At 51.7% G+C, this 14,821-nt stretch overlaps 1 protein-coding gene across 1 annotated transcript; it reads left to right on the top strand.

Moving 5' to 3' along the window:
* The first annotated feature begins 788 nt into the window (after positions 1-788).
* On the top strand, positions 789-10,815 carry Pnpla5 (patatin like phospholipase domain containing 5). The gene is made up of 9 exons (XM_027396138.2): positions 789-1,091; positions 1,388-1,620; positions 3,239-3,304; positions 3,541-3,750; positions 5,099-5,159; positions 5,985-6,170; positions 7,824-7,950; positions 9,972-10,088; positions 10,686-10,815. Exons 1-9 carry the CDS (start codon positions 899-901, stop codon positions 10,786-10,788), a joined length of 1,296 nt encoding a protein of 431 aa, XP_027251939.1. The 5' UTR covers positions 789-898; the 3' UTR covers positions 10,789-10,815.
* Positions 10,816-14,821: the final 4,006 nt, after the last annotated feature.

The raw sequence follows: 14,821 nt of genomic DNA, 5'->3' as shown, positions 1-14,821 counted from the left end.
GGGGATCCTGGGGGTGGAAACTCTGGCTGTCAGAGTTGGCAACTCTTTCACAGGATGAGCCACCTGGCTAGGACGCAGAGCTTGTTGGGGGAAATGCTTGCACCAGGCAGCCTGCTGTGCGTTGCTATCTGTCCTTATCGGCTACTTGTAAGGTCCTCTGGTGCCCAGTGTGGGTCCCACTAGGTTCCACTCATCCCATTTCTTTACTGGGGTCCTCTTTGCTCACCACCCCACACACTGCTGCAGCCTTTCTCTTCTTAACATCCTGGTGTATGCTTCATTTCCCCTGCCCCTCATGGCATGCCTGGCCTAATTTCCATGTAATGACTTGGCTGTGTAAGTACCTCATGTGTTCAGACATGTGCACCTGTGAGCCTGGTCCCTGGTAAGCGACTTCTTGGTGACTGCAGTGAGGGGAGTTGGCATACTTGGAAGCACTGATCTATAGCAAACTTTCCCTGATGAGTCCAGACCTCAGGCCTACAGCCTCCCACGTGTCTTGCTGTCCTCTGACCCCCCTGATTTCAGAGGCCCCGCGGGTCAGGATTGGTCCTTCCTGATTGTGCCTCCGTTCCTTCTTTCGAAACTGCAGACACCCCGAGGTTAGGCGACTGCAATCTGGAGCAGGGTGGACATGAGCGCCTGGCCAGGGTGCTCGCAGTTTATAATGACTCTGACGCAGCTGTGCACACCTGGAGAAGGTTGCCCCGCGCTAGTCACTCACTTGCCAGAGTCATAGCTGACTCTGCCTAGGGCGGGGCCGCCCTGCTGAGCCACCGGAACTCCATTCTCATCCCTGTCTGGTCCCAGTCCATTGGTGTCTGGAGAGTGGTCCTTCCAGCTCCTGCACTACATCCAGGCTGTGGTGTCTGCAGCCCGGTGTTTCAAGCGCCCTACGATGGACTTCCTGGAGGCAGAGGACGGCTGGAGCCTGTCCTTTGCAGGCGCCGGCTTCTTGGGCCTCTACCACGTGGGCGCCACCCAGTGTCTGCGCCAGCGCGCACCACGTATCCTCCAGGGTGCCCGCCGCTTCTATGGCTCCTCCTCAGGAGCGCTCAACGCTGTGTGCATCGTCTGTGACATGTCAGCAGGTGCTTGGGGGAGGTTCAGGGACCCCGCAGGGAGCCGAATCTGGCAACGCCCCCCCCCCCGCGCCCCCGCCTCCAGAGGGCTTTACACCTGGCCTCTTATTTGAGGACTGTGGTCACTTCTATCTCCAAAGATGGGGTCCTGGCTTCAGAGCTGGGATACTACCCCTAAGGTCACTGACATCCAGGCCTGGAGGTGTTATGTACTGACTCCCAGGCATCCCTGAAGAAGGTGGGCCCTTGGTGAGTGTGGGTGGTATTCAGTGGTAGCTGAGACCTTAGCCCTAACCACCTTGCAGACTTCTGCTGCTCCAATCTCCTCGGCATGGTGAAGCAAGTGGAGCATCTGAGCCTGGGCATCTTCCACCCGGCCTATAACCCCATTGAACACATCAGGAAGAAGATGGAGGATTTCCTACCTGAGAATTGCCACATCCTGGCCTCCCAGAGGCTGGGCATCTCCATGACCCGATGGTATGATGGCCAGAACACGATAGTCACTGATTTTGCCACTCGGGATGAACTCATCCAGGTGAGCTGATGCTGGATTATGATCTAAGGCCCAAGGAACATAATCCGACAAATAGTGTGTGAGTGTGTGTGTGTGTGTGTGTGTGTGTGTGTTGGGGGATGAAGCAGGAGCTAGACTGTATCCATGACTGGCCTGAGTCCAAGACTCTCTAGGGGATGGGGTGGAGAGGAATCTGAGGTGCCCCTGGGCCAGGCTGAGGGGCAGTCAGCTTCCATAGTCAGGGCATCTAGGGTTGCTCATTCCAGAGGTGTCCCACCCCGCCCATCCCCATCTTCCAAGTGCTTTCTGATTGCCAGAGAAAGCATTTACTGAGTGAGCATCTAGTAAGCGTGGGCACTGTTTGTATGCTGTGATTTTTGCCAGGGAGGGGGGCACAGATGAAAACCCTTGCCTTCTCCCAGCTTGTATCTAATGAGCATACCTCATAGGAAAGGGCCTATGTGAAACTCCATCAGGCGAGCACAGCAGGGAAGGAAAGGAGCCCATTCTGATCTGACAGGGGTGGGGTGGGGTGGGGGTGGGCAGGCTTGGGGGATCAGGAAGGTTGAGCAGGGCCATAGGGGAAAGCTCTGAAGGGATATGGGTCTCCATGCTGGAAGGCCTCAGCCTAGTGTGAAGTATCCCAGTGTCCCTCAGTGCAGCCCTGCCCTATAATGGTCTATGTCTGCCCCTGATACTAAGGTCCGAAAATACCCAGCCTCATCTTGGTGCCCTGTACGGGACATTGGGACAGCCTGAGCCAGCAGCTACTGGAGCATAGGTGTGTGGTTCTTGGTGTGCCTGAGAGGTGTCACTTGCTGTGGGCTGGTGCCAGGGAAGGGACATCAGAGCCTGTACCAGTGTGCTCACCTTGATGGCACATGCAAGGTACTCAGTGAATGACAGCTGTTATCAACTGCAGCCATCTGTCGGAAGGATGGAGTCACTCATATTGCAAACCCTCAGAACTAGGACTGTGTCTGCTTCTCTGAGGGAGAGTCAGAGGAATGAAGGTCCTTCAGCGTTCCCAGATGAAGGTCTATGTTCCCTGAACTTGGAGCCTTAGGTCTGCCGTATTTGCACAGTGCTACTCCTCCGCCACCTCCAGCATAGTTGACCATGCTGGAGCTATCCTTATCTGTTACATTCTGCATGCTGCTGGCAAGCAGGTGAGACAAGGGATGATCCTAAGCATCCATGACACAGGACTGCGTGCACAACCCCTTTACAGCAAGACCAGCACCAGGTGTTTCCAGGATCAGTCTATAAAGGAAGCATCTTCCCCCACCCCAACAAGACTTGTCAGGGCTTTTACTAGGAAATGGTGTCTCTTGGGGGAGGGAGGGCCTGGCAGTCCTCCTCAGAAGAGCATCTGTTTGTATCAATTCTGAGAACCTTCTTTGAGAAATACACAGAGGTTATTGGTGGCACCTTTGTGACAGACCCAGGGTTGTTACCAGTAATATAAATATTAGGGGGCATCCCATGTGCAGTATCCAGGGAACTGGGGTGCCCTCTGCAGAGAGAGGAAGGTGGTGTCAAGGAGACCCGTGGTCCCCTGTTCTTCATTTGTGCAAGTGGCTGCGTGCACGAGAGCAGGTGTGGAACACTGAGCAAGGATGATGGTCTTGTCTTGCAGGCTTTGATCTGCTCCTTGTATTTCCCCATGTATTGTGGGACAATCCCTCCGGAGTTCAGAGGGGAGGTGAGTGTGTTTGGGAGGGCCCCTGTCTGCATCACACTCTAGGCTCCAGGCAGCTGGAACAAGAGTTTGTCCAGAGGTGGAGGTAAAAGTGAGGACACTATCTCCCTGTGAGCACCTACTGTGTGCCAAGCTTCCCCTAAAGAGGCTCAGCTCCTGGGCTGGAAGGGGATATAGACACCAGTCAGTGGTGAGAGTGTGGGGAAGACAGCATGGCCCACTGCCTCCCTGCCTTGCAGCGCTACATTGATGGAGCTCTGAGCAACAACCTGCCCTTCTCCGACTCTCCCACCACCATCACCGTCTCTCCCTTCCATGGGACGGTGGACATCTGTCCCCAGAGCAGTTCAAGCAGTCTGTATGAGCTGACCGCCTTCAATGCCAGTTTCCAGGTCTCTACCAGGAATTTCTTTCAGGGGATCATATCCCTGTTCCCCCCCAAGCCTGAGGTAGGTCACCCTGCATGGTCCTGGCTCATGATCCCTCCCCTCAGCTTCAGTTACTGCCTGGCCTCATGTCACACAAGCCCTGGAGCAGAAACCTGAGCTCAGGTTGGTTTTGCCTCTTCTGCCTCTTCCTGGGTGAGGGCTAGAGTCCAGCTATGGCCTGCACTCAACTGGCAGGCTCAATGAGCAGAGATGTTTATTTCCATTTGTTTTTTTATATTTATATTTTTATTTATATGTGTGTGTGTGTGTGTGTGTGTGTGTGTGTGTGTGTGTGTGTGTGTATTTATGCATGTGAATGCAGTACCCACAGAGATCAGAAGAAGATGCTGGACCCCTGGAGCTGGAGTAATAGGCAGTTGTGAGACACCCGACATGGGTTCTGGGACTTGAACTATGTTCCTCCTTAGGAACAGCCAGTGCTTTTAATTGCTGAGCCATCTCTCCAGCACCTCATTAGTTTTGTTCTTTGTTTTTGAGACAGAGTTTTACTGTGTAGTCCTGGCTTGCCTGGCTAGTGTGTAGACCAAGCTAGTCTCAAACTCACAGAGGTCTACCTGTCTGTCTCCCGGGTGATGGATGAAAGGTGTGTGTCTCAATGTCCTCCAGCCCTTAGGGTGTTCCATTTCTTAGAGGACACAGGCTCAGACAAGTTAGGTAACTTGTTCATTCACACAGCCTAGAGGTGGCAGAACAAGATTATACTCCAATAGTCCAGCATGGTCTTGAAAGTGAGCTCTCAAGGATTTGGCCAACACACACACACACACACACAGAGAGAGAGAGAGAGAGAGAGAGAGAGAGAGAGAGAGAGAGAGAGAGAGAGGAGAGAGAGAGGGAGAGAGAGAGAGAGAGGGAGAGAGAGAGAGGTTGGCAGATAAAGGCGCCTGTGGGGAAAGCCTGGTGATTCCAGGTACCAACATAAAGGTGGAAGAAGAGCGATGACTCCATAGAGCTGTCGTCTGAATTTCACTTTCACTCCCTACCACACCTCCCGGGGAGGGGAATGGAAAGGGGGCTGCTCTGGGCTTGTGGGGAGCCAGGTGGAGACTCTGGTGACCCTGACTCAGTCCATGTTACTCTGTCTACTAGAGGGAGGACCTCAGAGGGAGGCAGGTGTCTGAGCTCTAGGTAAGGAGTGGGCTGGCCATTGGGAAGGGATATCTGTGCTGTGTGCACATTCTGGCTCTCCCTGACCAGAACTGGGACTCTGGGGTTTCTGAGCCCTGCAGAGAGTGACTGGGGCAGCCGGCTGGGCTGGGGTTGTGTCCATTTGCTGACATGTCTCCAGCCCATGGCTTGTTGCTAAGGAGCCCCAAGCACTCTTCCCCTTCTGCTCCATGTGTCCCAGGTGGTGGCTGACTACTGCAGACAAGGTTATCTGGATGCCCTGAGGTTCCTGGAGAGACGGGGTAGGTGACAGAGGGCAGGAATGGGATGATGTCAGGTTGACTCCACCTCTCTGGTGTTTGAACCCTGGGACCTCAGTGCCTGCTCTGTGTGGGGTCAAACCACACTAGGGAGACTGAAAGAAGTCTTCTGGGTCCCATTCTGGATCCTTCAAAGACTGAAGCAGGGTGATAGTGATGGGCTGTGGGTGACAAGGCTCCTCCAGCAATGAGATGGGGCAGAGAGCGATTTCATCTTGGCCTGAGATGGGGGAGAGTGAGCAGGGAGAGCTTCCTGAAGGTGACAGCTGAACTGGCTTGGGACCAGCTGTAGAGTGCCTGGGAAGACAGAGGCAGATGGATGGATAGAGGAGAGTTGCACTCCAAGGGATTGTCAGTTGGCAGGAGGTGTGTGGTCCCCAGGGCTGGAAAGCATGGCTGTCACCCTGTAAGACAAGGTTGAGAGATGAACCCAGGCTATGGGTTCCAGACCCACCCTTAATCCCTGCACTCCACCCCAACCTGCAGCACCCCACTCCAGGTCAGAGCTTGGGAGTACTGCATTAATTCTCATGCAGCAGGCCTTGAGTTCTTTTTACAGAGGGAAACTGAGGTAGAAGGGCTGAGGCTCACAAGGCAGGCAGGTGGGACCAGGACAGATTTTGAGGACAGAGCTATGTCTCTGGGGATCTAGAGCAGGCTGAACGCAAGGCAGGGCCTCGTTGGGTCCTATCCTGCAGCCTGAGTCTTGGAGTTGGTTTGAGCACTGAGACATGTGGATAGTTAGACACCATTTCCCCTGAAGGCTGCCACTGCACCAACTATCAGATCTTTTCCCTCCCAATCCAGGACTCACCAAGGAGCCAGTGCTGTGGTCACTGGTGTCTAAGGATTCTCCAGAACTCATTGAGGAGCCCAGGAGTGCTGACCATGATCAGGGCCAGAAGCTTAGCTTGACCATCAGGTGGGATATCCCCAATGTTCTGGTCAAGGATGTGTCCAACTTTGAACTGCTGTCACCGGAGCTGGAGGCTGGTACGGTCCTTTCTCACACCACTTGCCTGCCTGAGTGCTTGCATCTACCAAGCACCTGCTAAATGTCAAGTGTGGTTGGGAGCTTTTTCTGCATCCTTTACTCCTGACTACAACCTGGCACTATTTCACTGGTGGGGAAACTGAGGCTCTGAGAAGAGAAGGAACTCAGCTGATCTTCCTGTCTGCTATTGGGGTACTGAGCCCAAGTCTGTGCCTGGGAAAGCCAGGCCTGTGCCCAGGCCACAGTGAGGTACCTAAAGACAAGCACAAGCACAGGTGGCAGGTGACATCCCAGAGACACTTCAAACAGGGGCTGCCAGTCAAAGATGGAAAGATGAGAGTTTGGGCAGAGGGTATCACATGTGCAAAGGCCCTGGGGCTGGAGGAGTTGAGCTGATAAGTCTCTGGGGTTATGGCATAGTGGTTGGGTGACACAGCAGATGTGAACTTGAAGAGGACTGGATAGGCAGGAGGAGAGAGCTGGCATCTTGGTTACTTTTCTTTCTTTTTTATTATTATTTTATTAGTTCTAGTTAGGGAACAAGCTTATTTCAAGTCCCTTCTCCCTCTCCCTCCCCTCACCCCCAAACTTCCTCCCCCACCCCCAGCCCTACCCCCCACCCCATCCACCCACCACTCCCCAGGCAGGGTAGGGCCCTCAACGGGGGCTCTGCAAAGTCCACCAAGTCTTCCTATGCTGGTCCTGGGCCCTTCCCCATGTGTCCAGGGCCAGAGTGTAACCCTTCATATGGGATGGGCTCTCAAAGTCCCTTCTTGCACCAGGGAAAAATACTAATCCACCACCAGAGGCTCCCTGGAGTGCAGAGGCCTCCTTATTGACATCCATGTTCAGGGGTCTGGGTCAGTCTTGTACGGGCCTCCTGGACAGCGTCTTGGTTACTTTTCTATTGCTGTGACAAATACCATGGCCAAGGCAACTTATAAAAGAGAGTGTTTAATTGCTTTTCCAGTTTCACAATGCTGGCAGAAATAGCTAAGGGCTCACATCTCAAATTGCATGTAGGAGGCACAGAACATAGCACTATAGGCCTGGTGTGAGTCTTGAAATCTCAAGCTTACCCCCAGCGACACACCTCCTCCAACAAGGCCACATCACTTCATCCTTCCCAAACACTTCTACCAACCCAAGGAGCGAGTATTGAAATAAATGACCCTCTGGGGATTATTTCCATTAAAATCGCAGCTGGGGACCCTGGAGGTGTGGGAGAGCTAGTGAGGAGGATAGAGGCCCAAGAGATTGAGGAGATAGTGAGGGCCCAAGAAGAGGGCACAGAGGAAGCAAGGATGTTGACAGAACTCGCTAAGGGAAGTTTCTGGTTCTCCTGGTCCTGCAGCTGTTTAGTCCCAAATAAAGACACAGAGGCTAATATTAATTATGAACTGTTTGGCCGATGGCTTGGGCTTCTTACTGGCTAGCTCTCTCTTAATTATTAACCCATTTCTATTAATCTGTATATCTACACATGGTCTTGGCTTACTGGTGGTGCCCAGGTCTCTTCTCGCCTTGGCAGCTACATGGCATCTCCCTCTTTTCCTCTTCCCAGCATTCTCCTAGTGTGGTAGCCCCACCTATTCTTCCTGCCTGGCTACATCCTTCCTATCCATTGGTTGAAATAACTTCTTGTCTTGCAGCACTGAAGAAGGCTTGCAAGAGGGACTTCTGGGCTCGATTACAGTGCTCTGTGCCAGGGAGGGCACTGACCTACCTGCTACTGCCCTGCACGCTGCCTTTTGAGTATGTCTACTTCCGGAGCAGGAGGTGAGGTAGCCTGGGCTGAGGGGGCAGGTTTGTGGCCAATGAGGGTAGCTGAACGGCTAGAGCTGGCAGGCACCTGCCTTCCTCGTACTACCTGCTTGGGCTGGCCCATGGAGTGCCTGGGTAAGCTCTGCCAAAGAGGACTTGTAGGGAGGTGGTATGGTTAGTACCTAGACTGTTCTGTGACCTTCTGCCCTTTGTTCCATGGTCAGAGCCTTGGTGACAACATGCTGCCCCTGGCAACTTTCCCAGCTGGTCTATCTCAGATTGGCTGTGCGGTCTAGGCCAACTCTCTGAGTCAGGACACTTTTTCTGAAAACAAGGCTCCTTCAGGTCAGTCTGTCTATAGCTGAGCCTTCATGCTGAACATTTGGCCTTGCTGGGTTAGGAGACCATGCTGCTTTGTCTGCTCACTCACCAGCTGCTGAGAGCTGACAAGGGACCAGGTATTAGTTTGGGTCAAGAGAGGCAGGCTGACCCTGACCTTGCTCCTGGCCTGGCAGAGCACACAACCATTGCATGTGTACCTGTGCTTTGTAACTTCTAGGAGAGAGCCACATTACCTTGAGCTAGCCCTGCCCATATTCAGAACTGTTTGTTCAGGGAAGACAGGTGATGGCATCTGAGCTATTGTCTTAAGGATGTGCCAAGTCCATCAGGCAAAGAGGAAGGAAAAGCCTTCCAAGTAGACAGATACTGTGTGCAAAGGTCCTGGGTCAGAAGGGAGTCAGGCACATCCAAGAAACCCAAGGAAAGGTGTGACTGTAGTGCAAACAAGTGTCTGTATGAGATGGGGCTAGAGAGTGGCCGGGGCCAGATATGCGGGGGCCTGCGTTCAGGCTAGCAAGCTTCATCCAAACAGAGGAGTGCTATAGGGAGATCAAAGTTTTGCTTTGAGATAGGATCTTGCTATGTAATCCAGAGTGGTTTTGAACTCAAGGTTTCCTCTGTCTGGGACTCCAGCCATGTGCTCCAACACTAGACCTGAAGGCTTTCTTTCTTTCTTTCTTTCTTTCTTTCTTTCTTTCTTTCTTTCTTTCTTTCTTTTTCTTTCTCTCTCTCTCTCTCTCTCTCTCTCTCTCTCTCTCTCTCTGTCTGTCTCTCTCCTTCCTTCCTTCCTTCCTTCCTTCCTTCCTTCCTTCCTTCCTTCCTTCCTTTCTTTCTTTCTCTCTTTCTTTCTTTCTCCAAACAGGGTTTCTCTGTAGCTTTGGAGCCTGTCCTGCAACTCGCTCTGTAGATCAGGCTAGCCTTGAACTCACAGAGGTCCACTGGCCTCTGCCTCCCCATTGCTGGGATTAAAGGTGTGTGCCACTGCCCAGCAAAGGCTGTGTTTCTAAAATGCCTTTTCTTTAGAAAGTCTATGGTGGCGAGCCCCAGGACTTGGTGCTGTACTGCCCTGAGTTAGTGACTGGGAGAGACCTTCCTCCTGACACACTCACCTCATGAAGAGCTGTTTACTAAAACCGTGAGCCAAAATGAAAATGAAGAAATTTAGCCATCTCTATGGTGTGAGCCTGCTGGAGTCAGCCCTCAAGATGTCACATTCTCCCTCGGTCTGTAATCACACACAGAGCATTTAAAGCAGAGGAAGGCACTGGCCCCTGAAGGGAGAATGAATGAATGATACAGGGCAGGAAGAGGGATGCATGGAGATAAGGAGGGTAAGGAACTCTAGGCAGATGGTCATCATTTGACAGGAGAGGAAAGCTGAGACTCAGTGTTTTCTGACTCTCCAAGCTGCATAGCAGAGTAGCCATAGAGCTAATATCACACCACACTCTCCCCTTCCTACCCCAGGCTTCTCACTGGAACTCTACGGAGGTTGACACCAAGGCCCATCATCCCCACAGTTCAAAGCCCACTTTTGGATATGTGCCATGGATGTGACCTATGGGGCCATCCTGAGGTCTTCTTAGGCACTCTTCCTTTCCCCTCTCTCCAGCTGTTGCCTGGAATGTAGGGACCACCCCTGATCTGGGACTACCCCAGGGCAACCTGGGAAGCTAACACCGCCCCTTTCACAGGCTACTGCTATGGCTTCCTGAAATGCCAGCTGACTTGTGCTGGATGCAGGGCCTCCTGAAGAGTACAGCCCTTGAAATCTACTCCATGGCAAAGACACAGCTCCTCAGGCTGGGCAGGTGAGGCAGGGGGAAGGACTGGAGTGTTTGTCAGGACTGAAGCATAATGCTCACATTCACTCCTTAGCACTCAGTGCCTAGAATCCAATTCACAGAACTCAGAACCTAGCACCTACCACACAGCATTCATCAAAGTGTTCACCACCTAATATGTAGTGCCCAGCTTGCATCCCATGTCTTTGTGTCCATCCACCAAGTGAGACCTGTCTGTGTGTTCATTGCTGTGTGTACCACCCAGTGCCTGGGGTCTCTTAGCCCAGGTCAGTCAAGGCAGTCTGCTGGGGATCTTTATCACAGCTCTGTGGCTGGTACAGATCCACCCCTCAAGGCTGGCTCTATGTGGCTAGGGGCTGCTGGCCCGTCTTCTGACTTCCTTGCTGCAGGAGACCCAGTGTACTCACATCCCGACTCTACCCCTTAGGAAAAACCACCTGGAGTCCTGAGACTCTCCTCTTTTGTCCTGCTGGGGGCTTGAGCCCTTCTGCAGAGGGCTGGGGATGAAGTAGCCTGCTCCCTGTAAGGGCTGCCCCTTGTGGTCTCTTACCTTTATCAGACTCCAGGTCTTGAACTCACACATGCTTCCTGGTCCCTCTGCAGCCTACCTGTCACCAGTGCAGACTCTGGTCTCCTCCAGCCAGGGACAGCTGCTTCTGAGAACCAGGCCTTGAACCCCAGGTTTGCTGATCGTGCACTGGGCTAGGCCAACCAAATGTATGACCTTCCTGAACCCTGTCCTTGCCTGATTTGGTGTGCTCATGCCTGCCTCTGTCTGTGGCTCATCCCCCAGGAGCTCTGAGTCCAGATCAGGGAAATTGCTGAGTTATTGGCAAAAATACCTGGTCCCCTGCTCATGCCAGGCCCTGTGTTTCCTGTGGTGGCTTCCTGGAGGGGGTGTGAGCCCTCTGCAACTGCTCCTGGGGCCTCTATCCCCAGGCTCTCTCTGGATGTCTCCAGGATACTGTGTGCCCAGCCCACTGCCCTCTTCCTGCCCATTTTGTCAGGGGAGAAAAGACAGAACAAACCAAGACATGTCTCAGTACTGGATCTCCAAGTGGGGGACACAGAAGGCACAGGTGTCCAGCAGAGGCGTGTTCCACACTGTGCAGAGAACACTAGACAGGATTGGAACTGGTGCCCCAAGGCCCAGCTCTTGGCAATGACTGCTCTGACAGGGCTCTCCTACCTCCTTTCTCTGGTCTGCACTTATCTGAAGAGTTGACCCCTGTGACAAGTGCAGACGGAAGGTGGCTAGCTGGGGATCCATTTTGGGGGGAATCATGATCATAGATACATCTTTTGGAGATGGAGTCTATTGCCACTGCAGCTTGGTTCCCTAGGAAGGTTTCTGGGTACCACACATACCAAGCCTCCTCTGTCCTCTCCTTGGGGTCTCTAATTTTTCTGTTCCAGAAGAACCTACATTGTGTCCCTGGCCAGACTGTAAGGGACACTCAGTCTGAGTGGAGATAAAATGGAGGTGTCAACAAGAGAGAGATTAAGTAATAAATAGTGGACAGAAGAGATGATGTGTTACTCATTCATTAATTCATTGATCATACATACATTGATCATCTATTCACCATGTATCATTCATTCATTCATTCATTCATTCATTCATTCATTCATTCATCTGGCTCTCAGATGGGACACAGATGGGAAATGATGCCATGAGCTCTCCCAAGGGTTCTCAGAAGAGAACTGGTAAGGGAGGATGTGAAGCCAAGAGGAGAGCCGCAGGGGCCAGGCTGTCAGGAGGCTGCTCCAGGAAGGCTGCTGTTGAGCTGAGATCTGGCAAGAGGCCAGGACTTCTGCAAGGCCCTGGAGGGAGCAGCAGGTGCAGAGGCCTGGCAAAGAGAATGAAGCCCTTGTCACAGCATGGCCACAGCTGTGGGAGAGAGGGTGGAGGGCATGTTGAGAACCACGGGCAGGTGGTGGCAAGGCTATATCAACAAGGTGTTTGAAGATTTCTCTATTTGTATTATGTGTGAACCTGTGTGTGCCACTTGTGTGCAGGGGCCCACAGGGATCAGAAAATGACATCCAACTCCTAGAGCTATAATTATAAGTGGTTGTGAGACCCCTGATGTGGATGCTGGGAACTGAACTTGGGTCCTCTGCAGGAGTTTAGATTAGGGTAGGGGATGAAGTAATGAAGAGCTAGTGCAGGGTTTGGAGATGCTGGCCCATAATTCAGCACTGATGGGGCAGAGGCAGGGGGAATCTCAAGTTCCAGGGTACCCTGAGCTAGACAATGGGACACATCTAAAAGAAAAATATCCCAACCTTTCTGAAACATCAGAGGTGTGGGCCAGTGGCATAGGGACGGGACTGAGGGGTCCAGGAAAGCAGGCCACATGAGCAAGAGGCTCTCCATCCCCTGGAAATCCCAGGGTTGAGCCAGCCTCACATACTTGCTGTTTCTCCTGTCTCCCAGGTGGATCAGACACAGACTCGATCATTTGCATCAGTGAGGGGGTATCTTTTTTGGGGTTATGTGGTTACAGAAGGCCATTCTCTGTCTCTACTGATCTGGGGTCACTGCCACACCCCTACTCTCAGATGCCAGTGTGAGGTGTCTTCACCCTGACCAACTAGGACTCTGGGGGCAGGGGGCTTGAATCTCAGGATACCTCTGAGGACATTCTCATCCCTGTCCGTTGTATCTCATTACAGACACAACCTCCATCCCAAAGGCAGCTCAGCCTTCCCATGCCACCCCCCTTCCATGTCAACTCCTCACTCCATAGGGGACCTTATAGGATGACAGAAATGCTAGGTGTACTGCCACACCCAGTATATGTGGCTTTGGGGAACTCAGCTTTATCAAGTGGGCTGTATCCCAATCTGTCTGTCCGTGTGTGTGTGTGTGTGTGTGTGTGTGTGTGTGTGTGTGTGTCTGTGTGTCCGTGTGTGTGTGTGTGTGTTGTGTGTAGTGTGTGTGTGATGTGTGTGTGTGTGTGTGTGTGATGTGTGTGTGTGTGTGTGTGAGTGTGTGTGTGTGTGTATGTGTGTGTGTGTGTGTGAGTGTGTGTGTGAGTGTGTGTGTGTGTAGTGTGTGTGTGTGTGTGTGTGTGTGTGTGTGAGTGTGTGTGTGTGAGTGTGTGTGTGTGAGTGTGTGTGTGAGTGTGTGTGTGTGTGTGAGTGTGTGTGTGAGTGTGTGTGTGTGAGTGTGTGTGTGTGAGTGTGTGTGAGTGTGTGTGTGAGTGTGTGTGTGTGTGTGTGTGTGTGTGTGTGTGTGTGAGTGTGTGTGTGTGTGTGAGTGTGTGTGTGTGTGTGAGTGTGTGTGTGAGTGTGTGTGTGTGAGTGTGTGTGTGTGTTGAGTGTGTGTGTGAGTGTGTGTGTGTGTGTGTGTGTGAGTGTGTGTGTGTGTGTGAGTGTGTGTGTGAGTGTGTGTGTGAGTGTGTGTGTGTGAGTGTGTGTGTGTGTGAGTGTGTGTGTGAGTGTGTGTGTGTGTGTGTGTGTGAGTGTGTGTGTGAGTGTGTGTGTGTGTGTGTGTGAGTGTGTGTGTGTGAGTGTGTGTGTGTGAGTGTGTGTGTGAGTGTGTGTGTGTGTGTGTGTGTGTGTGTGTGTGAGTGTGTGTGTGTGTGTGTGTGAGTGTGTGTGTGTGTGAGTGTGTGTGTGTGTGTGTGTGTGAGTGTGTGTGTGAGTGTGTGTGTGTGTGTGAGTGTGTGTGTGTGAGTGTGTGTGTGTGTGAGTGTGTGTGTGTGTGAGTGTGTGTGTGTGTGTGTGTGTGTGAGTGTGTGTGTGAGTGTGTGTGTGTGTGTGTGTGTGTGAGTGTGTGTGTGTGTGTGTGTGTGTGTGTGTGTGTGTGTGTGTGTAGAGGTCACAGGAAGTCTTGTTGCCTGAGAATCTCACTGAAGTGGAAACTCATTATTTTGGCTGAACTGATCAGTCAGTGTGCTCTTGGGACCCATCTATCTTGACACTTGATGCTGGGATTACAGTCATGAGCAGCCATACCAACCATTTTTTTTTATGTGGGTGTTGGGGATTCAAACTCATGTAGTAATGCTCACTCAGAAAGCACCTTAGCCCCTGAGCCATCTCCCCAGCCCTTCTTCTTTTAAATGGATGTCATTGTGCTATGGGATGCACACAGTGAACTGGGTCTCACAGTGAAACAGGCGTGTTTATCAACTCACACAGTCACTTCTGTTGTTGGTGTCCTGAAGCAGTCTCATGTAGCCCAGGTTGTCCTCAAACTCACTGTGTAGTTGAAGTTGACTCCAAACTCCTGATTCTCCTTTCTTCTAGCTCTCAATTAGGTGACACCATACCTAATTGATCATCCTGGTAATCACTTTGAGGTTGTGCCTCTCTTTGGGAAGTGTGTTTTCAAGGCATTCTTATCTACTAGAGATCTGTAGGGAGGTATGCATGAATGAGATGATGCACAGATACCCAGTGTGTGCATGCATGCATTCGTAGTAAGCTGATAAAATGAGTTGATAATAGGCATTGTGTGATGAGATGTGACAGTTGCCTAAAAATTATCTCATTATCAGATTTTGTGCATGTTTGGCATTTCCAAACCCAAGAAAAAGCTATTTATTTAAATCACATGTATTTAAACCACACCAATTTAAATCCTATTTCTACATTCAAATAGCATTTGCTCATTTAAATATTTATTTATTTATTTATTTATTTATTTACTCATCTATCTATTTTGGGTTGTGTGTGTGTGTGAATGTGCCACGACAATTTGAGGGATCTGCTCTCTCCTTCCACCA

The sequence above is a fragment of the Cricetulus griseus genome, chromosome 2, assembly GCF_003668045.3.
Source record: "Cricetulus griseus strain 17A/GY chromosome 2, alternate assembly CriGri-PICRH-1.0, whole genome shotgun sequence".
NCBI classification, from domain to species: domain Eukaryota; kingdom Metazoa; phylum Chordata; class Mammalia; order Rodentia; family Cricetidae; genus Cricetulus; species Cricetulus griseus.
Note: the sequence above shows the minus strand (reverse complement) of the source record. Positions and strands in the feature narration are given on the sequence as shown.

Coding starts and splice junctions, on each gene's coding strand:
- Pnpla5 (XM_027396138.2), top strand. CDS start 899: ATGGACTTCCTGGAGGCAGAGGACGGCTGGAGCCTGTCCTTTGCAGGC. Junction 3,305..3,540: donor CTCCGGAGTTCAGAGGGGAG/GTGAGTGTGTTT, acceptor CCTGCCTTGCAG/CGCTACATTGATGGAGCTCT. Junction 7,951..9,971: donor GTCTACTTCCGGAGCAGGAG/GTGAGGTAGCCT, acceptor CCCCTTTCACAG/GCTACTGCTATGGCTTCCTG.